At 51.7% G+C, this 20,709-nt stretch overlaps 3 protein-coding genes across 3 annotated transcripts; 1 reads left to right on the top strand and 2 right to left on the bottom strand.

The window, feature by feature from the left end:
- Positions 1 to 13,067: 13,067 nt before the first annotated feature.
- On the bottom strand, positions 13,068 to 13,988 carry CGCA056_v014942 (uncharacterized protein; the record flags this gene model as incomplete). The annotated part of the gene is made up of 1 exon (XM_037330184.1): positions 13,068 to 13,988. One exon carries the CDS (start codon positions 13,986 to 13,988, stop codon positions 13,068 to 13,070), a length of 921 nt encoding a protein of 306 aa, XP_037171569.1.
- A 2,032-nt stretch (positions 13,989 to 16,020) lies between these two features.
- CGCA056_v014941 (uncharacterized protein) lies at positions 16,021 to 16,777 on the top strand (the record flags this gene model as incomplete). Its single annotated transcript, XM_037330183.1, has 4 exons — positions 16,021 to 16,030; positions 16,083 to 16,405; positions 16,453 to 16,594; positions 16,650 to 16,777. The coding sequence occupies 4 exons, from the start codon at positions 16,021 to 16,023 to the stop codon at positions 16,775 to 16,777; spliced, it is 603 nt and encodes a 200-aa protein (XP_037171570.1).
- A 605-nt stretch (positions 16,778 to 17,382) lies between these two features.
- RTase-6 (putative RNA-directed DNA polymerase from transposon BS) lies at positions 17,383 to 19,380 on the bottom strand (the record flags this gene model as incomplete). The annotated part of the gene is made up of 1 exon (XM_037330182.1): positions 17,383 to 19,380. One exon carries the CDS (start codon positions 19,378 to 19,380, stop codon positions 17,383 to 17,385), a length of 1,998 nt encoding a protein of 665 aa, XP_037171571.1.
- Between the last annotated feature and the right edge of the window lie 1,329 nt (positions 19,381 to 20,709).

Here is a 20,709-nt window from a genome sequence, read left to right as displayed (position 1 = left end):
CGGCCTTGGGCACTTAGGTAGGAGGGCTGCTGTTCTTTGAAGCCTTGTTTCCTGCCGCCCTAGCTGTGGAAGCCTAGGGACTAAGGGGTTGTGTTGGTCAACCTTCTGTAGGCGTGTGGCAAAGCGTAGGCGTGCTGCCTCAAGGGCTACTTTTGCTGTAGGCAGGCCAGCATCTCGGAGGAGGCTGCTGGTTGGTGTAGTCCTCCAGACAGGCAGGATAGCCCTTGCTGCTGCTGTGATAACCTTTCTAACACTCCTAACCAGGCCCTTCTGCCTCGTACTGACAGTAGTTACCTGGTTAGTGGTGCTGCTGCTAACTGCAGTGGTGCTGCTGTTCCTAGCTGGCTTACTTAAGCCTGCATACCAGGTCTCAGCTCCGTATAGGACTGTAGGAAGGACACAGGCAATAACAGCTTGGCGTGCTGCAGCTGCTGGGAGCCCTCCTTTTGTGTTTGATAGGTGCTGTAGGAACTGGGCTACCTTCTTTGCTGCCGCTACCTTTGTATCAACATGGTGCCGGAAGGTGAGTTTCCTATCGAACCAGACCCCTAGCCATCGTACAGGCTTAGTTGAGGCCTTGATAGTTAGGTCCCTTGCCTGTATATCTGGTAGGTTATTTGACTGGTTGTGTTTCCTGCTAAAGTGGATTGCTTCACATTTAGCCGGGTCAAATGTAACCTTATTATCAGTGCCCCAGTCTAGGATCTGAGTTATCTCCTGGCTAAGGGCTGCAGTGTTTCCCTCCAGGGAAGGGCCAGTAGCCAGCAGGCCTATATCGTCTGCATAGCTAAACCGTAGCTTCTGATCGTCAGCTAGGATATCGGCTATATAGCAGAAAAAGGATAGGTGATAGTGGCGAGCCTTGCGGCAGTCCGCAGGATAAAGGGAAGTCCTCTGTGGTAGTATCCTCTAACCTTACCCGGGCTGTGCGGCAAGAGGTGAAGTTGAAGATCAGTCTAATCAGACTACTAGGCCAGCCCTGCTGTCGTAGCCTAATAGTAAGTCGATTTCGTAGGACAGAATCAAACGCCCCCTTGACATCCATTGTCGCTAGAGTTGCAGTAAGCCCTGAGTCTAGAGCTCTTTCGATCTCATGGGTTAGACAGGTTGTCAGGTCGACTGCAGCCCTCCCTGGTAATGCCCCAACCTGCTGTGGGCTAGCAACTCCTTCCAGAATGGTGAGATATGCCATCCTCTTTGCTATCAGCCGCTCTAAGCCCTTGCCTAGGCAGGATAAGAGGGCTATTGGGCGCCAGGATCCAGCCTTTGAGAGGTCTGCTTTTCCCGGCTTCTGGATCATAACTACCTCTGCTTTGCGGAAGGTCCTAGGGAAGTAGCCTATCTGAACGCAGGCCTGAAAGAGCTGCTGTATAGGAACACCTATCAGGCCCCAAATGGATTGTAGTAACTTTGTAGTAATCCCATCAATCCCAGGGGTTGTAGCCTTTGTGAGAGTTGCCTGGCGTACTTCCTCAATGTTGACTATCTGCTGCCAGGGTATTAGACGCCTTGGAACTATAGGAATAGCAAATGGGTTCCCATGGAAGTCGTCTGTAGCGTCAAATCTCTCTAGTAGGGCCTTCCGTAAGGCTTGGGCTTTATCATAGCTGTTGTTAAAAGCCTGTCCATCTACCAATAGAGGTGGGGCTTTAACAGCTAGACCAGACTTACGCCAGCTAAGTATCTGATATAAGTTCTGGTTAGACCCAGCCTCCTCAATCTTAGCAGCCCAATAGGCGCGTTTTGCCTTCCTGACTGTGGTCAGAAAGGCCTTCTGCTCCTCTAGGATGGGCGGTGGTATTATTAGCCCAGGTTCTTGGGCTTGCTGACGCCTAGCCTCAATAGCTGCTTGGTGGGCCTCTGAGCACTCCTCTGTCCACCAGGGGGCTCCCCTGCCCTGGTTAGTCCGTCTCTTCCCTACAGCCTGGATAGCTGTAGAGAGGAGGCTGACTAGTTGGGTAGCTAGGGAGTCTATTTCTGCTGAAGTAGGTGTATCCCCTAAGGTAGGCAGGGCTAGGATCCCTACTTTCACTAGGTCGGCTAGCCGGAGTAGGGATGAGTCTGAGACCACAGGGTGGCTAGTCTGACACCTCAAGTCCTGGGTTTTGCTTATAGGTATGGTCGTTATAATAGCTTGGTGATCAGCCCCTGGATGTAGGTGTGGGCTGATGCAGGCCTCTGTAAAGGGGATATTTGAGAAGCTGAGGTCGAGTATATGCCCATGGGTATGGGTTGGAGCCCCAGCTACCCCAATAAAGTTAAGATTACAGCCTTCAGCCCACTCTGCAATATCGTCCCCTCGGTTCCGGCTTTGGGAGCCAGGTTCCCAGGAGGAGTGGCGAGCATTGAGATCCCCAGCAATAAGGGCTCTCTCCGGCGGTTGATAGCTTAGGAGGGTATTTGTTGTGTGGTTTGTGGGTTCACCTGGTGGTCTATAGACGTTTGCAATAGTAATGTCGCCCGCTTTGATCCATAGGATATCCCTTGATAGGGTAGGTCTTTGCTGCTGTATTTGTAACCTTAGACTTTTGTGTGTGTAGGTCATAACCCTAGGCCTTGTGTCCCTGCTGTTCCAGAAGTCAACTGGTACGTAAGAGTTATAGCCTGGGTGTGTGTTGATTTGCATCTTATCTCTATAGCCTATCCAGGGCTCCTGGATCAGTACTATATCGATCTGATCTGCCCAGCAGAGCTCTAGGAGAGCTGTATGAGCTGGGCTGATCTTCCCCACGTTACACTGGGCGACCCGTAGTACCCGTGGGGTAGCCATTTTGAGCCTACGGCTCTGAGTCGAGATCGAGGTGGGTATAGGCATTAATAACGTTGTAGTCAGGCTTCTGTATTACCCTCTGGCTTCTGCTACTGCTTGGAAGCGGGCAGATAGGGCGGTTGGTAAGGGGGAGGGCTTCAGAGTCTTCAGCCTCATCCTCATCCATACTATTGCTGCTTCCAGCTATGCTAGCAGTATCTGCAACAACAATTGAGTCTTGTGTAGGTGTGAGGGGTCGAGGGCGCTTAGATGTAGTGCCCAGCCTGGCCTCTGCTTGCTGTGTGCTGCCTAGGGAGCAGGCCTGGCTAGCTAGGAGGTCATCTGAGGCCTTGCCACCAACCTTCCGGATCCCTCGCAGTTCCTTATAGGTAGGTATAACAAGTTTTCCATTAACTAGTAGCGGTCTGGCTGGGCCTTCTATTTCCTACAGTCCGCAATCCCTAACCTTTTCCCCAAAACAGGGAGAGAGAGTCTACTGGAGCCCTCTCAGTACCTAGGGGTCCTAATAGTCAAAGGGGTAGCCAGCCCCTTTAGCGGGCGTCCAGACCACCGGCTCGCCACCGCCCAGTCCTTAGCCACCCAAATAGAAGTTTGCACCTTAAGCAGGCCGCAAGGGCATATCCCTCTCTAAGCCTACCGACATGCGCGTCCGTCCTCTCGAGCCAAACACACCCCTTCTCAGGTCCTCCCCTACGTCCAGTCCACAATAGCGACACCCTACCAGCTTCCAAAGCGCGCGGCGCCATCCCGGCGCGAGCGGTGACCCAAGCGTTCCTCCCGTTATGCTGTGATACCCCGGGTACGATCCGAGTGAGGGCCGGGCCCGGAGGCCGGGCCCTAAGGCGATACCATATCCGACCGGTCCCCCTAGGGGCAATTCTTCAACACCCTCCTTCCTCCAGCAGCCCGAGTGCGAGTCGGGGTTGTTTCCTTTCTGTAGCCTGCTGCTCGAATGTGTTTGCTACGGCCCACTGGTTGTCCGAGGGCACAACCCCCCGGGCCAGCTTCCCGTTACCCGCCGCCGTCTCCGACCGTGCTTCCAGCCTCACAGCTGGTTTTCGGCAGGCCGACTATGTCTTGCCCTAGGCTGTCCTGAGGGCTACCCAGCCGGCGTAGCCTCCATCTATCCCATGACTAACCCGCCTCAGTGTCTGTCTGTCTGGAGGTATTTCCCAGATCTGGGAGGCGTGAGGGTGCCCTGTCTCTGCCCCGAGAAGCAGTGTCGGGTGGTTTTTACCTAGTTCCCTCGAAATTGGGCAGCTTCGCGTTCGCATTTCGGTTTTCGGTCTCTCGATATCTGTCGATTTTGCTGGTGTTTTGGTGGTTGGTGGCGCGTGTGAAAATTTTTGTGCGACGCCAAAATCCCTCACTTCTGGTCCGATCCCGCCCTTCCGCCGCACCAGAAAAACTTCGTGCGCAGCGCCCGCCACCACTTGCACTTGCGCGCCGTAACGTCTCTGCACTGGCTCTACCTTTAGAAAAGATAGGTTCCCAGGCGGCACCACGAGGAGGTTGCAGAGTCCGAATTTCGCCGCCCTGCTCTTCTGATCCTGCCGCTGCGCTGCTGGCTTCTGAGTCCCTCTGCCAGATGATGTCGTCTGCCTATATGAACGCGCTATACCTGCTGGCCTCATGCATAATGCCCTACACCTCCTGCCAGAACGGCAAGATAAGCCAAAGATACTATATAATAAGCTTGCTAACCTCCCTCAGGAGATATCAGTAGATCACCTTCGCCTGCCCAGTCATCTGGTATCCTTTATAGTATGCTGTGATGAAGCATAACATTTTGTCGTGCACTATGATATTACAGACGCCCCTATTAACTGTGTTGACCGTCTGCAGACCTGCAAGCTTGCTCGCCCACGCCAGCTGTCCGCCGAGCATGTGCAGAAGCATCCACAGTCGCTCGCAGAGTTGTTTAAACGTCCTACTAAACTCCTATACAGCTGACGGCTGGAATAGCTGGTCTGTCGCCCTGCAACTGTTGCCTAAGCTGCTGCTGGGCGGCGAAATTCGGACTCTGCAACCTCCTCGTGGTGCCGCCTGGGAACCTATCTTTTCTAAAGGTAGAGCCAGTGCAGAGACGTTACGGCGCGCAAGTGCAAGTGGTGGCGGGCGCTGCGCACGAAGTTTTTCTGGTGCGGCGGAAGGGCGGGATCGGACCAGAAGTGAGGGATTTTGGCGTCGCACAAAAATTTTCACACGCGCCACCAACCACCAAAACACCAGCAAAATCGACAGATATCGAGAGACCGAAAACCGAAATGCGAACGCGAAGCTGCCCAATTTCGAGGGAACTAGGTAAAAACCACCCGACACTGCTTCTCGGGGCAGAGACAGGGCACCCTCACGCCTCCCAGATCTGGGAAATACCTCCAGACAGACAGACACTGAGGCGGGTTAGTCATGGGATAGATGGAGGCTACGCCGGCTGGGTAGCCCTCAGGACAGCCTAGGGCAAGACATGGTCGGCCTGCCGAAAACCAGCTGTGAGGCTGGAAGCACGGTCGGAGACGGCGGCGGGTAACGGGAAGCTGGCCCGGGGGGTTGTGCCCTCGGACAACCAGTGGGCCGTAGCAAACACATTCGAGCAGCAGGCTACAGAAAGGAAACAACCCCGACTCGCACTCGGGCTGCTGGAGGAAGGAGGGTGTTGAAGAATTGCCCCTAGGGGGACCGGTCGGATATGGTATCGCCTTAGGGCCCGGCCTCCGGGCCCGGCCCTCACTCGGATCGTACCCGGGGTATCACGGCATAACGGGAGGAACGCTTGGGTCACCGCTCGCGCCGGGATGGCGCCGCGCGCTTTGGAAGCTGGTAGGGTGTCGCTATTGTGGACTGGACGTAGGGGAGGACCTGAGAAGGGGTGTGTTTGGCTCGAGAGGACGGACGCGCATGTCGGTAGGCTTAGAGAGGGATATGCCCTTGCGGCCTGCTTAAGGTGCAAACTTCTATTTGGGTGGCTAAGGACTGGGCGGTGGCGAGCCGGTGGTCTGGACGCCCGCTAAAGGGGCTGGCTACCCCTTTGACTATTAGGACCCCTAGGTACTGAGAGGGCTCCAGTAGACTCTCTCTCCCTGTTTTGGGGAAAAGGTTAGGGATTGCGGACTGTAGGAAATAGAAGTCTCAGCATTGCAGAAGTATTTGATGGCGAGGCAGAGGGGGCGAGGGCAGGGCTCCAAAGGGCCCTTCCTACCTCCCAAGGCCAGCCTATACATATCTGTATTGATAACACCAGTGTCATCCAGGGGATACGCGGCAACATCCCAGACTCCTCACAAGCTGCCTTCTTAGAGATCCAGGCAGCAGCCAGGATATATACTATACAAACCCACTGGTCCCCAGGGCACCAAGGGATAAAAGGAAACGAGGAGGCTGACAGCTTAGCTAAGGAGGGCACAACGCTGCCAGTCCCCAGAGGCCTACTGCCGACCCTATCAGGGATCAAGCGGCTTGCTCAAGAACGCAAACAACACCAGCATAGAAAATGGTGGAAGAAAGAGGCACCCCCCTGTTATACCCAGCTGGGGCTTAAGGCCACCCTTGGCTGCCCTCCTGAACTAGCTCTACCAAGAGCTACCCTTCATCATCTCCTAGCAGCACGATCAGGCCACGGAGACTTCGAACAGTATCATCAACGCTTTAACCACACAGAAGCACTGCTTTCCTGCTCCTGCGGGGAGGCTAAAGAGGCAGACCACCTGGTCTACTGCCGTAAGACACTAGTGAGGAGGCAACGGTGGCCTATCCTCCACCCTTATAGTCGAAGGGAGCCTCTAGGACCTATAGGCTCTCTAGAGCGCTACTTTAAGGGGCTAATCACCGATTATGAAGGCTTCCAGGCCTTCCTTGACGTGACAGACTTCTTCCAGAAGATCTGCCCGCGTTACTAATAGATAGGACTTAACCTATCCTCTCAACAACAGACTACCTATAGTTATCAGGACAGCAGATTGCTATAACGGAACTAGGGCACCAGTGGGAACTAGGGACGGATAGAACACATAGTGGCCCTCGGGCAAGATCTGGAGGACGCTAGGAAGAGGCGTGTACTACACAGTAGATAGCTAGATCCTGCGGCCCTCCACGCCACATACCCTTCGGGAGGTCTGCCGCAAGGGCGGCTGCGCCCTTGCCGCCATGGCGTTAAAAAGGAAAAAAAAAAAAAAAAAAAAAAAATAAGCTGCTGCTCAGTCCCCACCGTTCTGCAGCAGCAGGTGACTGCGCCAGCCGCATAAACAGCTATCTGTCCCCAGCAGAAACCTAGCTGTTGCGGTCGTCAGTGAGAAATGAGTACCTAGGCTTTATCTCGCTGTGGTCGTCTTTAATTGACAACTATAGGATAGCTGGCAGTTGTGACTGCATATCGCTTTTAGGACCGTCTGCCAAACCTAAATCCTCTGTCGCTGTCAGCTCTGCGAGCAGCTCCTACGTCTCTCAGACCAGCTTATATAGTGCGTCTGACAGCTGCCCTATTGTGAACCATACCCGCCTATATAACATACGATCGCTAACCCAGTTGATAACACCAGCTGCTGCTGTGTTATATTAGATGTGCATCCTATACGTCTGCGTCTCAAGAATCCAGTCTATCAGCATCAGCTCCACATCCTTATCGCTTATCGTCTGCGTTATAAACCGCCGCACTTTCGCCTGCATATGCTGGAATAAACTCTGCGCTACATCCTCTACTTTATCTTTCCCCAGAGACCTTTCCAGCTTAGCAACCTTATCGTTACGCTTGGTGTATGCCTGATGGATCACTAATATACGCGCTATCTTAATGATAGCTGAGTACTTCATTATGTAGTCTATGATCTGGACCCAGCTGCTATTCTCAGCAATCCCTATCACCGCAAGAGTGCTGAGAAGAGCACTGCTGTAGTCTCCGCCCTTCAGCTGGTGGTCCAGCATGCTGATGAGCATGTTGAGTGCTGTGCGTTCCAGCTTCTCCTGCGTTTGATGCCCCATCCCTATGCTGGCTGCTTCCGCCATCTGCTCGAATAAGTCCCACGCCTCTCCCTGTGACAGCGTCAGTTTATATGGCGGCCGCTTGTCGTCGTCTATTTCCTACGTGTGGAACCAGACGCATAACAGACTTAGCCACACGCCCTTATATCTCGCCTATATGTCGTCCTCTATGCGGTTGTCGAACGGCCTCCTTGGTTTGATGTGCGCTTCTGTACGCTGCGCCTCAAACAGCACGGCTAGCCTGACGGTATTAGGAGCAGACGTTACTTGAGCCTGGTCTAGCACGCGGTCGACCGTCGCCTATATCGCCTGAAGCACGACCTTATCTTTATTGATGGGAGCTGTTGTGTTGAAGAGTGCGCTGGCACTGAGCCCTTTTAAGTGCACCGCCCATCCTACACAGGCCAGCCACAGGCTGGGCTTAAGTCTTTCGTTAGCGACGCGGATCAGCTTGTTGTGGCTTATCTTCACACGTTCTGCTTGGACTTTCTGGAGATCTCAAACGCAGTCCACCGCCTGTTGAGCCGGGCTTCTATTTGGAGCGCTTTATAGAGACTTATCGGCTGTTTGTCCCCAGGCCACCTCGAACCATCGCTTGCCACGCTGGGATGCGCAGAATCTCTAACATTACACGCCAACTGTCCACAGCACGCTCCTGACCTCGCTCGCCTGGCCTCTCACATCGCCGCCTCTCTTTCGAGCATTAACCTATCTATATTCCTTGCGGCAATAGGCTTGGATCGTTTGAATCCGCTGGCATATGAAACTGCACGCATTGCAACAGATTCTGTTTGTGACTAGCGGCGCGATATGGGGAATCAGCTCTGTTGTGGGGGCTGGATACTGGATGTTACTGAGTTGGTCCTGAGTTCGAATAATTCCGTGGATTCCCGTTATATAGGCGTATATGCTGTTCCTCTCTGCTGGTTTTAAGAGCGGATGGCGCGTTCTCAGATGCGAAGCGACTTCGTCTGTAATAACTGCGTATTGACATTCTTTGCATACTGCGAGCGAGAAGTTAGTAAGAATCATAAGTGGATCTATAGCCTCGTCCAGTCTTAGAGTGCAATTATGAGCGAAGTTGGAAATTGTTCATATTTTCTAGCAGAAGAACGTTGAAAATGTCTTATTTAACCCTTTTGATAAAGTATGCTAACTATTAGGTTACTATAGGTTACTATTGGAACAAAATTCATGAATTTGATGATTCAATTAGGTTGAAATAAGCTGGCGCTGGTGTTATCTGGATCATGGTGTCTCCCTGGAATGCTTACATAAGTTAGTAGTTAATAATACTGTTGTTAATTAGTCTGGACTGAGTGGGTCACTGTCAGCAGTTTAAGATCGTTCAAACCTGGATTAAATATTTATCAATTCAACTGGGTGTTCTATAGGCCAGAAACTCGGTCAAAAAGAATAACTCACTGTTATCTTCAAGTGCATCTATAATACAGACATTTTGGGCGCAGAAAGTTCAATAAATGATACTCGGCAAGATTTCAATGAATCTTACCCCCAGTCTTCGCGGACCCACTCTTTTTTGGGTGGCAGTTTCGATGAATGATACAATCATTCATCGTTGCCAGTATGTTAGGTGATGTCGTCTGCCCATATGAACGCGCTGTATGCGCTGGCCTCGTTCATAATGCCCTGCACCTCCTGCCAGAACGGCAAGATAAGCTATAGATACCATACTATAAGCTTGCCAACCTCCCTCAGCAGATACCAGTGGATCACTTTCGCCTGCCTGGTCGTCCTATACCCTTTATAGTACGCTATAATAAAGCATAACATCTTATTATGCACTAGTATGTTGCAGACGCCCCTATTAACTGTGTTAACCGTCTGCAGACCGGCAAGCTTGCTCGCCTGCGCCAGCTGCCCGCCGAGCATGTGCAGAAGCATCCACAGTTGCTCGCAGAGTCGTTCGAACGTCCTCCCGAACTCTTGCACGGCTGACGGCTGGAATAGCTGGTCTGTCGTCCTGCGACTATTGCCTGTGCTGCTAAGTCCCCACTATTCCGCAGCGGCAGGTGACTGCGCTAGCCGCATAAACAGCTATCTATCCCTGGTGGAGACCTAGCTGTTGCGGTCGTCAGCGAGAAATGAGTACCTAGGCTTTGTCTTGCTGTGGTTGTCTTTAATTGATAACTATAGGATGGCTGGTAGTTATAACCAGATGTCGCTTTTAGGACCGTCTGGCAAAGCTGAATCCTCTGTCGCCGTCAGCCCTGCAAGCATCTCCTACGTCTCCCAGACCAGCTTATACAGTACGTCTGACAGCTGCCCTATTATGAACTATACCTATCTGTATGATATGCGATCACCTAACCAGTCTATAACGCCAGCTGCTGCTATGTTATATTAGATATGCATTCTATACGTCTGCGTCTTGAGAATCCAGTCTATTAGTGTCAGCTCTACATCCTTATCGCCTGTCGTCCGCATTATAAACCGCCATACCTTCGCCCGCATATGCTGGAACAAACTCCACGCTGCATCCTCTGCTTCATCCTTCCCTAGAGATGTTTCCAGCTTAGCGACCTCGTCATAACGTTTAGTGTATGCCTGATGGATCACCAGCATGCGCACCACCTTAACCACAGCTGAGTACTTCGTCGTGTAGTCTGTGATCTGAACCCAGCCGCCATCCTCAGTGATGCCTATCACCGCAAGTGCGCTGAGAAGAGCACTGCTGTAGTCTCCACCCTTCAGCTGGTGGTCCAGCATGCTGATGAGCATGTTAAGTGCTGCGCGTTCCAGCTTCTCCTGCGTTTGATCCTCCATACCTATGCTGGCTGCTTCTGCTATCTGCTCGAATAAGTCCCACGCTTCTGCCTGTAACGGCGTTAGTTTATACAGTGGCCGCTTATCGTCGTCTATTTCCTGCGTGTGGAACCAGACATACAGCAGATATAGCCACACGCCCTTATATCTCGCCCATATGTCGTCCTCTATGCGGTTGTTGAACGGCCGCCTTAGCTTGACGTGCGCTTCTGTACGCTGCGCCTCAAACAGCACAGCCAGCCTAATAGTGTTAGGCGCAGATGTTGCTCAAGCCTGGTCCAGCATGCGCTCAACTGTCGCCCACATCGCCTGAAGCACAACCTCATCTTTATTAATAGGAGCTGTTGTGTTGAAGAGTGCGCTGGCACTAAGCCCTTTTAAGTGTACCGCCCATCCCACACAGGCTAGCCACAGGCTGGGCTCTAACCTTTCGTTAGCGACGCAGATTAGCTTATCGTGGCTGGTCTTCACACGTTCTGCTTAGACTTTCTGGAGATCTTGAACGCAGTCTACAGCCTGCCGGCCTAGGCTTCTGTTTGGAGCGGCTTGCAGAGACTTATGGGCTGTCTGTCCCCAGGCCACCTCAAACCATCCGCTCGCAGCCTGAGTTAAGAAAAACCGCTGGCATAGCACCCCTGTTATCCACAGCAAATCCCTAACTGTGGTGGCTTTCTTGCGAACATCACCCCCCTTCTGCTAATCATTCTCCTATCTGTGTTCTGCCCGACAATGCTCCTATATGTTTCGCACGCGGCGGCAAACATAACAGCATGCGTGGCAGCGTAAACTATCTGTTTAGGGCGGTGCGATATAGGCAACTGGCTCGACTGTGGGGTCTGGGTATTAGAACGACTCCAAATCGGCCTGGCTGCAGATGATGCTTAGGATGTTGCCGACCAATCTAGCCACTTTTCCCCTGGCCTCGGCGGTGATTAACCGATAGTGGTTTCGCAGATATACTGCGACTTTGTTTGCTACTACTGCATACTGACATAATATGCATATCAGAATAGAATACTGCGCGTTATGGACGAATAGCTCCATATTTAGCTATACGGATGGCTTGCTTTGGTCTGCTACTATTAAATAATTCCTCCTGTCCTCTTTTTATAACCTCACCTTCCTGCCCCTTAATTCCACATACTTTCTCCTTGATCTACTTTCAACCCTGCCTGCGTTCCATCGGTCGGTCGGGCTCTCTAGCCTAGCTGAATTCCCTGTTATATGATTAGCTACTTGATGTGGGGTTTAGGACCACATCACAAAAACATCTACTACCCTATTCACCAATTTCTAGACTCATATTGTTAACTATAACACTGGGAACTAGATGGTTAGAATCGCCTTCATTCAAGCTTTAATTGCATCCGACTTTCATGTATTTTACTACTGGAAAGCTCAACAGCTTCTACGCTGCTAGAAAACAACGGCTTCTACTCCCTGTCTGCATGGACCCACTTAATTTTTGGTGAGGGTTTCAACGGCTTCTACTTGAAGCCGTCGTTGCCAGTATGTTAGGGTTTTCAGTCAAATTCTTCGCATCACGTCCGAGGAATGTGCCACGAACCTACTCACCGGTCTGGTAGAGGTTTCCGCTATGAACGAGAAAGACGGCAAGTTCTGGAGTTGTATTGACAGCAAGGGATCATTGATTGAAAACAAGCCCACTTGGACTGCTGATCAAATCCAGCAAGTCGAGGAGCATACATGGAAGATCGCAGATACGGCTGTTACTTCATCCCCTTCCGAATGATTCGCTTGATTTTTGGAAAATTTGATTTCTGTCACCGGCTACATAGCTTTCCGGCGCGGCCGTATCAATCACACGAAGATCCCTGAATGTTGTCCCACAACCTGTGACGCTTCCGACTTGATTTCCATTATCGGGGGCTCTCCCGTTCACTTCTGCTTGAGTGAAACCAGGCTTCCAAGCTGGCGTAGGGCGATGACTGGTGCCATGTGTCATTGCGTCGGGTCCGAGTTTACCAACGCTATGAATGTCAGCGGAGAATGGCAAACCTGGGTACAGGAGGCCAATTGTTATAGCCTCAAGCGCAGCAACGTTAACCCGTCACTCAGATGCAGAGAATATGGCGCCGATCCGCGAGGGTTCTCAAAAGTTCCTTTGATCTCGATTATTCCTTGCCGATAATCGAAATGAGGGGATGGATCATGTTGATCCACTTCACTGAATATGGGATAACTGTTAGTGACGACACCTTCACTAAGTATCACGTTGCTTTACGGTTGCAACCCTTTCATGGTTCGCCTGCAGGTGCTTCTGGGGCTTCGTGGGTCCAATATCTGGTCGGCTAGCCTAACGACATATATCCAGCAATTGTGATTTCAGACACTGTTTTCACAAGTGAGTCTATTGCAGTCTATTCGCAAATGCCAAAGTACTTTAGGTGGGCTTCGGCAAGGCTGCACAAGACTTAAAGCGTAAACTTACTTAGAATACTAGAAATTATACAGGGCGAGATAAGCTAAGGCTTTTTACCAATGAGGTCTAAAATAGGAACGGGAACAGATGGACCTAGCCGAACACTGTCAGCAGGGCATCTCCGTACTCCTCATAAGATGAATTCATCTTCTCAATGTCATAGTCATTCCAGTAGCCCCCTCCTGCGACATCGTACTGCTGTTCCCATGTTGAAAACCTTCCTTGTGCTTGGTCTGGGGTTACTCCTTGTGATGGCTTCGCATCGTTTATAACCCACACCAAGGGGATTACCTTAGCACCAAGTGTTGTTTGCCAACTTCCCGGATTGTTGCCCGCTCCTCCATCATACACTTGTAGGTAAACCCGATCGAACAGGCCGGCCTCAGCAGCGTCAATCTGACTCTTTATGGTGGCCCAAAAGCCACTGTTTGTGTATGGCGCGATGGAGTACCGATAGCCGATCGTGCCGAGAAGCTGAGCGAAGCTAACAGTGCTTGCAACATCATATACGCCTTCGTCGTCGTTGTTGAACGCATCAAGATTCCATTCTGTCTTCAAAGTTTGGAAACCCTGATACAAGACAGAGTCAGATCCGGTTCCATTGCTGTTGATAAGGCTCCGAATATTCTGGAAGGTGGTGTCGTGGGACACCAAGGATATCTCGACTCGGTTGATGTGGGTAGTTCCTGTTTTGAAGGAGCGGATCTTTTCGGATAACGCTTCTCCTCCCACGTATGATCCGGCTGTCACTACCGGAGCATCGACAGCTTCTCCAGCATCTCCCGTGGAGTAATACACCAAATCTCCAGTTTCAAGAACGCCAATCCTGAATATGAGCAACGTATCGAATCCAGCGGTTTTCAAAGCTGATGTATTAGATTGAAGGACGTCTTTGAATAAATAGATGCTCTTGACATTGCCATCAGATTGGCATAATGCTTTAAGGGGAGCAAGAATCAACGCGAAAACTACATATATCCGCGCGTAAACAGTCGCTTTGACAAAATCGCGCATTTTGACGAGGTGGATGCTATTGTTCGGCGCAAAGGAGAGACGCAGGACAATTGGCAGAGTCGCTGGGCTCCAACACGCCCTTTAAGTTTTTTGTAAAGTGCCTGCAAGTTCGGACTTTGTCAAGCCACTTAGCTAACGTTCCCTTGCTGTAACGTAGCAACAAACGTTCTGACCAAGGAAGCAGCCAAGAAAGTGATGATGATTGATTGACCCCTCACCGACAGCATTTGGGCGACATCCACCCCCCAATGTGGGGCCGAAGACTTGCGAACATGACCTGAGCGGTTTGGGTGACTCGGAAATCCTGCACAGGGATTTAGCAACGAACGGAGAAATTTCGTGGCATCTTTAATATGCTGGTCTTATAGGAATCATTCGGGGAGCTAGGCCCGCCAGAATGCACCGATCGTGGCGTGCTAGTTCGGAGATGCAACGTGAGATTTGTCAAAACCCCGCGGCATGATGTGACCTTCCGAGAATGGCCGTGTGAGCCGAAGACCCCCAGGCCATTGCATCAAGTGAACATGGTATCTCATCGTCAATTAGCCAAGCCATAACGATGATGGAAACCGAATGGCGGAGAAGCATGGCAAGTACCAACACCAGACCGGTCAAAACTTGGCTGGTCGGAACTTCAAGCTGGTCACTATTCCGACGCCACTCAACCACCAAACATGGTCAGCTAATGCCGTTTGAACAAGAGTGAGATTTCTTTTCTAGGATGACGATTGCATGCGATAGGCGTTTGAACTCGTGGAGCCTCCCAGTATGCGCGGTGCGACCTGCGCCAGTGAAGTCACCTGCGGTCTGGTTTCGGATCGTTGTGTGCATGCTCGCGATATGTAGGTGGTTTTCAACGGGTAGAGTGCGCATTCCCAGTATCAACTTTTCAAAATGACGCTTTGATTCATTGTTAACTTGTGGACGAAGGGATGACCGAGGCTTGCGGTCCTGAGCATCAGCTAATAACTGATACATTGCAAGGAAAGTTCCTCGAATGATGATGACTATTGAATCAGGGTCAATGATTAACGCGGGCCTCCAAAGCATAACAGATGTTCCAACTTGCGCGTAGAAATTTGTCTAGCCTTGCTTTGATCTTTCAGGTTGTGACATTGCATCGTGGAGCAGGCTGATCACTCCCAACATGTGAAATGACATTAAATTAGACCCCAAATGTCGCGATTTTGAGCCATGAATTGAAGGATGTTTCGACACACATTTGCTAAAGTATTGGGCTGGTAAAACAGAACAACAGGTTTCAAAACTTTGGAAGGTTGCTCCTAGCAAGACAAGCGTCTCACAAACAACACAAATCCAGGCATTAGAAGACTAGTTGATCTTTGCAGATGGAAGCGCTATCTATGGTTACCATGCTCACTTTTGATTCCAGATTGCTTAACAGGATACAACAAAGACCAGGGGTGTATTAGCATGCATTTGACATATCTTTGCCGGAGGGGTGCAAGTCAACTTGAGATCCATTGTGAGGATAACCAGACATCATCACCACAAAGGCGTAGTCGTTCCATCAACCTGTTATCGGCAAATGTAAGTCGATCACCCTGGACAGTCATTTGAACCTGCTAAAAGTAAAAGCTCAAGTACAAGCTGACTTGGCCTCCTGGTGTAGTCAATTTCGCTGGGTGTGAAATTTTCAAGTCGCGCCTTCCTTGTGCTCCTTTTGGGCCTACCTCCTTCGTTCCTTCCACTTTCCTCTTGGCCAACTCACCTGGCCCAATCTCGAAAATCTCTGCAACCCTTCCCACAAAAACTGTTTCTCAGTTGTTCTGCATCTATGCCGCCTCCTTCCCTACTCAGCAATCCGTCGACTGTCGCGCGTCGTTCGCCCAGGCCCGTGAGCTCACCCTCGTTGGCAATTATCGCCGCCACCTTACATTCCTTCGCTCTCTATCTCATTCAACTCGCTCCCAAGGTCCAGCTAGAAGCCGGCGTCAGAACCGTTCGCTGGACAGCATCATAATACGACGGCGTCTCGGACAAAACATCACGGTCTCTGATATCGCCTGCCATGTCGCCATGTACTACTCCCACCTATCCCTCGTCCGAATCGCATCTAACCAAGAACCACAGACGTCAAAGTATCAGTGTCTCGCCGACAAAAGGATGCCTCTGTCACCCCGGCTGTCAGCCCTCGTCGCAGTCCCCGTCATCGCGTCACTAAGCCAGAGTACAACATCGGCAGACTTTTCAGCAAGACGAGCTACTCGCAATCTCCTCCGAAGGCTGCCAAAGACACGCCTTCCTTGAAGAAGGAAGAATCGCAGAGTCCTTTGAAATCTGGATTCATCGACGCCGAGCATCAGAACGCCCCGGCCAGGGATCTCATCACCATCAACTGTGTTTGTCGGAAGCCGAATGCTGGGAAGCCTTACCTCTTCACCAAGTGTGGTCATGTAGGTCTGCTACCGAGCTCGCAACATCCAGCCACTAACTCGGATAGGCTGCCTGCCAATCCTGCCTGGACAACCGTGGAACCTGCTGTGGCAAGGTGCAGAACGTGCAGCTCAACTACCAGGCTGGCGAGTCAAGCTGCGTTATTTGCCGCGAGGATGACAAGCACATCTGGTGCGTGTTGATCTGCGGTACGTTTACATCCTGCAATCGTTACTACCATGTTCTGACATGTCCCTTCCACAGGTCACCGATCCTGCAAGCAATGCTTCGGAAACATCTCCGCTGACCCAAACCTTCGAAGCTGCCCGATTTGTCGCAAGAGCTTCCAAGTGGGATACATCGTCGCTGCCGATGCCGACCCGCTTCACTGAGCAACGTATCCACCCGAACACCTGGCTTTATTTTCTCCTCGAGATCGCTGGCTCTTTGCGCGAGTGTCTCGACGCGTACCAAAATCACGACATCTCATACCTTACGGATGCTTTTTGCCACTATGTATACTTTGCTCATTCCAGCGTCGGCATGCGATGCATTTTTGAGCGATTTGGCCTCGAGGGTTGCTTTTGCATTTTTTTTCTGTCAATGGTGTTTCAAACCATCTTGGGCATCAAGCACGGATTTGGATTGATTGTTCCAAGGCTGGCTGGGGAGAGGTTGACAGGGTAATTACACCTAACGGATTTCATGCGGGCAATTGTTTCTTTGTTGTTGTTGTTGTTGTATTTAACGCCGTGGCGGCAAGGGCGCAGCCGCCCTTGCGGCCGACCTCCCGAGGGGTATATGGCGTGGAGGGCCGCAGGCTCAAGCTATATACTCTACAGTACACGCCTCTTCCTAACGTCCTCCAAATCTTGACCATAGGCTACTATGTGTTCTATCCGTCCCTAGTTCCCGCTGGTTCCCTGGTTCCGTTATACTCGTCAGTTCCTCTACGAGGGGGGGGTTCGTTACTAAGGCCTAGGTTCAGACCTAGGCCCTAGTACCGCGGGCAGATCTTCCGGAAGAAGTCTGTCACGCAGAGAAAGGCCTGGAAGCCTTCATGATCAGTGATTAGCCCCTTGTAGTATCGATCCAGAGATCCTATTGGTCCTATAGGCTCCTGTGGACTAGAGGGGTGGAGGGTGGGCCACTGAAGCCTCCTCGCTAAGGTCTTTCGGCAGTAGACTAGGTGGTCTGCCTCCTTTGCCTCCCCACAGGAGCAGGTAAGCAGTGCTTCTGTATGGTTAAAGCGTTGATGGTATTGTTCGAAGTCTCCATGGCCTGACCGGGCTGCTAGGAGATGATGGAGTATAGCCTGTGGCAGGGCTAGTTCAGGGGGGCAGGCAAGGGAAGCCTTAAGCCCTAGTTGGGTATAGCGGGGTGTTGCCTCTTGCTTCCACCATTTTCTATACTGGCGGCATATACGTTCTCTAGCTAGCCGTTTGATCCCTGACAGGGTGGCTAGTTGGCCCCTAGGGGCTGGCAGGGTTGTGCCCTCCTTGGCTAGGCTGTCTGCTTCCTCGTTCCCTTTGATGCCTTCATGCCCTGGGGACCAATGGGTTCGTATGTCATACATCCTAGCTGCCTCTTGGATCTCAAGGAAGGCCGCTTGTGAGGAGTCTGGGACCCTGCCTCGGATCCCCTGGATAACGCTGGTATTATCGATACAGATGTGTATAGGCTGGCCCTGGGAGGTAAGGAGGGCCCGTCGGAGCCCTGCCCTCGCCCCCTCAGCCTCCCCATCAAACACTTCTGCTAAGCCGAGGCGGCCGCAGCCCTGGGCTATACGTTTGTTCTTACGGTATATAACAAAGCCAAACCCTGTAGCGCCATCAGGGGCCTTAGAGCCGTCTGAGTAGATAATAGTATGCTTATCTGGCACAGTCTTAAGCCAGGCCTGGAAGATCCTTGCTGCTACTTCCTTCGTCTGTGTGACTATAGGGTGGTGAGACCCTGGGGGGTATTGCGGCTGTAGGAGTGCTGGCCTTGGGCACCTAGGTAAGAGGCCAGCTGTTCTTTGGAGCCTGGTCTGCTGCCGCCCTGGCTGTAGAAGCCTTGGGACCAAGGGGTGTTGTTGGTCAACCTTCTGTAGGCGTGCAGCGAAGCGTAGTCGCGCTGCCTCAAGGGCCACCTCTGCTGTTGGTAGGCCAGCATCTCGGATGAGGGCACTGGTTGGTGTGGTCCTCCAGACAGGTAGGATAGCCCTTGCTGCTGCTGTAATAACTCTTCCAACTCTACAGGCTAAACCCTTCTGCCCTGTGCCGACTATACTGGTGCTGCTGTTCAGGGCTGGTCTGGTCAAGCCTGCATACCAGGCCTCAGCTCCATATAGGGCTATTGGGAGGGCGCAAGCAATAGCTGCTTTTCGAACTGCAGCTGCTGGGAGCCCCCCTTTTGTGTTTGTAAGGTGCTGTAGGAAATAGGCTACCTTCTTTGCTGCTGCTACCTTTATTCCTACATGGTGTTGGAAGGTGAGTCTCCTATCAAACCAGACCCCTAACCATCTTATAGGCTTTATTGAGGCCTTGATAGTTAGGCCTCTGGCTTGGATATCTGGTAGGTCTGTTGTCTGTTTATGTTTTCTGCTGAAGTGGATTGCCTCACACTTAGCTGGGTCAAAGGCGACTTTATTTTCTGTTCCCCAGCTGAGGATACTAGTGATCTCCTGGCCTAGGGCTGTAGCGTTCTCTTCTAGCGAGGGGCTAGTAGCTACTAAGCCTATATCATCTGCATAGCCAAACCGTAGCTTCCGATCATCAGCTAGGATATCAGCTATATAGAGCAGGAAGAGGATAGGGGATAGTGGAGAGCCTTGCGGTAGTCCACAGGATAGAGGGAAGTCCTCTGTAGTAGTGTCCTCTAGCCTGACGCGGGCTGTTCGGCTAGAAGTGAAGGTGTAGATCAGTCTGATCAGGCTACTAGGCCAGCCCTGCTGTCGTAGCCTGACAATAAGTCGGTTTCGTAAGACGGAATCAAAAGCCCCCTTGACGTCCATTGTTGCTAGCGTCGCGGTAAGCCCTGTATCTAGAGCCCTCTCAATCTCATGGGTGAGACAGGTTGTCAGGTCGACTGCAGCCCTCCCTGGTAGGGCTCCAACCTGCTGTGGGCTGGCAACCCCTTCTAGGATAGTGAGGTAGGCCATCCTCTTTGCTATCAGCCGCTCTAAGCCTTTGCCTAAGCAGGACAGCAGGGATATTGGGCGCCAAGACCCAGTCTTAGAGAAGTCTGTTTTCCCTGGCTTCTGGATCATAACAATTTCCGCATTGCGGAAGGGTCTAGGGAAGTAGCCTACTTGAACGCAGGCCTGGAAGAGCTGTTGTATAGGCCTAGCTACTAATCCCCAGGTGCATTGTAGCAACTTTGTAGTAATCTTATCAGTCCCAGGGGTTGTAGTTTTTGTCAGAGTAGCCTGGCGTACTTCCTCTATGCTAACTGTATTCTGCCAGGGTATAATACGACTTATAACTACTGGGGTAGCAAAAGGGTTCCCAGATAGGTCGTCTGTAGCACTAAATCGCTCTAGTAGAGCCTTCCGCAAGGCTTGGGCTTTATCGTGGGTATTGCTGATCGTCTGCCCTCCCACTATTAGAGGCGGAGCTTTGACTGCTAGGCTAGACTTCCGCCAGCCTATAATTTTATATAGGTCTTGGTCTGTCTTAGCCTCTTCGATCTTAGCAGTCCAGTAGGTGCGTTTCGCCCTTCTCACAGTTGTTAGGAAGACCTTTTGCTCCTCTAGGATAGGGGGGGGTATGACCAGCCCAGGTTCTTGGGCCTGTTGGCGCCTAGCCTTAATAGCAGCTTGGTGGGCTACTGAGCATTCTTCTGTCCACCAGGGGGCTCCCCTACCCTGATTAGTCCGTCTCTTGCCTACAGCTTGAATAGCTGTATGGAAGAGGCTGACCAGTTGGGCAGCTAGGGTGTCCAGCTCTGCTGGGCTGGGCAGTTCCCCTAGAATAGGTAAGGCTGCAGCCCCAGCCTTTACCAGGTCGATCAGCCGTGGTAGGGCTGACTCTGGGACTGAGAGCTGGTTAGCCTGGCGTCCCTGTTCCTGGGCCCTGCTCATAGGGATAATTGTTGTGATGGCTTCGTGGTCAGCCCCTGGGTGTAAGTGTGGGCTGATATAAGCCTCAGTAAAGGGAATATTTGAGAGGGTTAGGTCGAGGGTATGCCCGTGGGTATGGGTAGGGGCCCCAACCTCCCCAATAAACAGAAGATCATAGCCTTCCGCCCATTCTGCAATATCGTCTCCTCGATTCCAGCTAGGGGACCCAGGTTCCCAAGAGGAGTGGCGGGCATTAAGGTCCCCAGCGATAAGGGCTCTCTC

Source organism: Colletotrichum aenigma (assembly GCF_013390185.1).
Source record: "Colletotrichum aenigma strain Cg56 chromosome Unknown KSG_Cg56_contig10, whole genome shotgun sequence".
NCBI lineage: Eukaryota > Fungi > Ascomycota > Sordariomycetes > Glomerellales > Glomerellaceae > Colletotrichum > Colletotrichum aenigma.
Note: the sequence above shows the minus strand (reverse complement) of the source record. Positions and strands in the feature narration are given on the sequence as shown.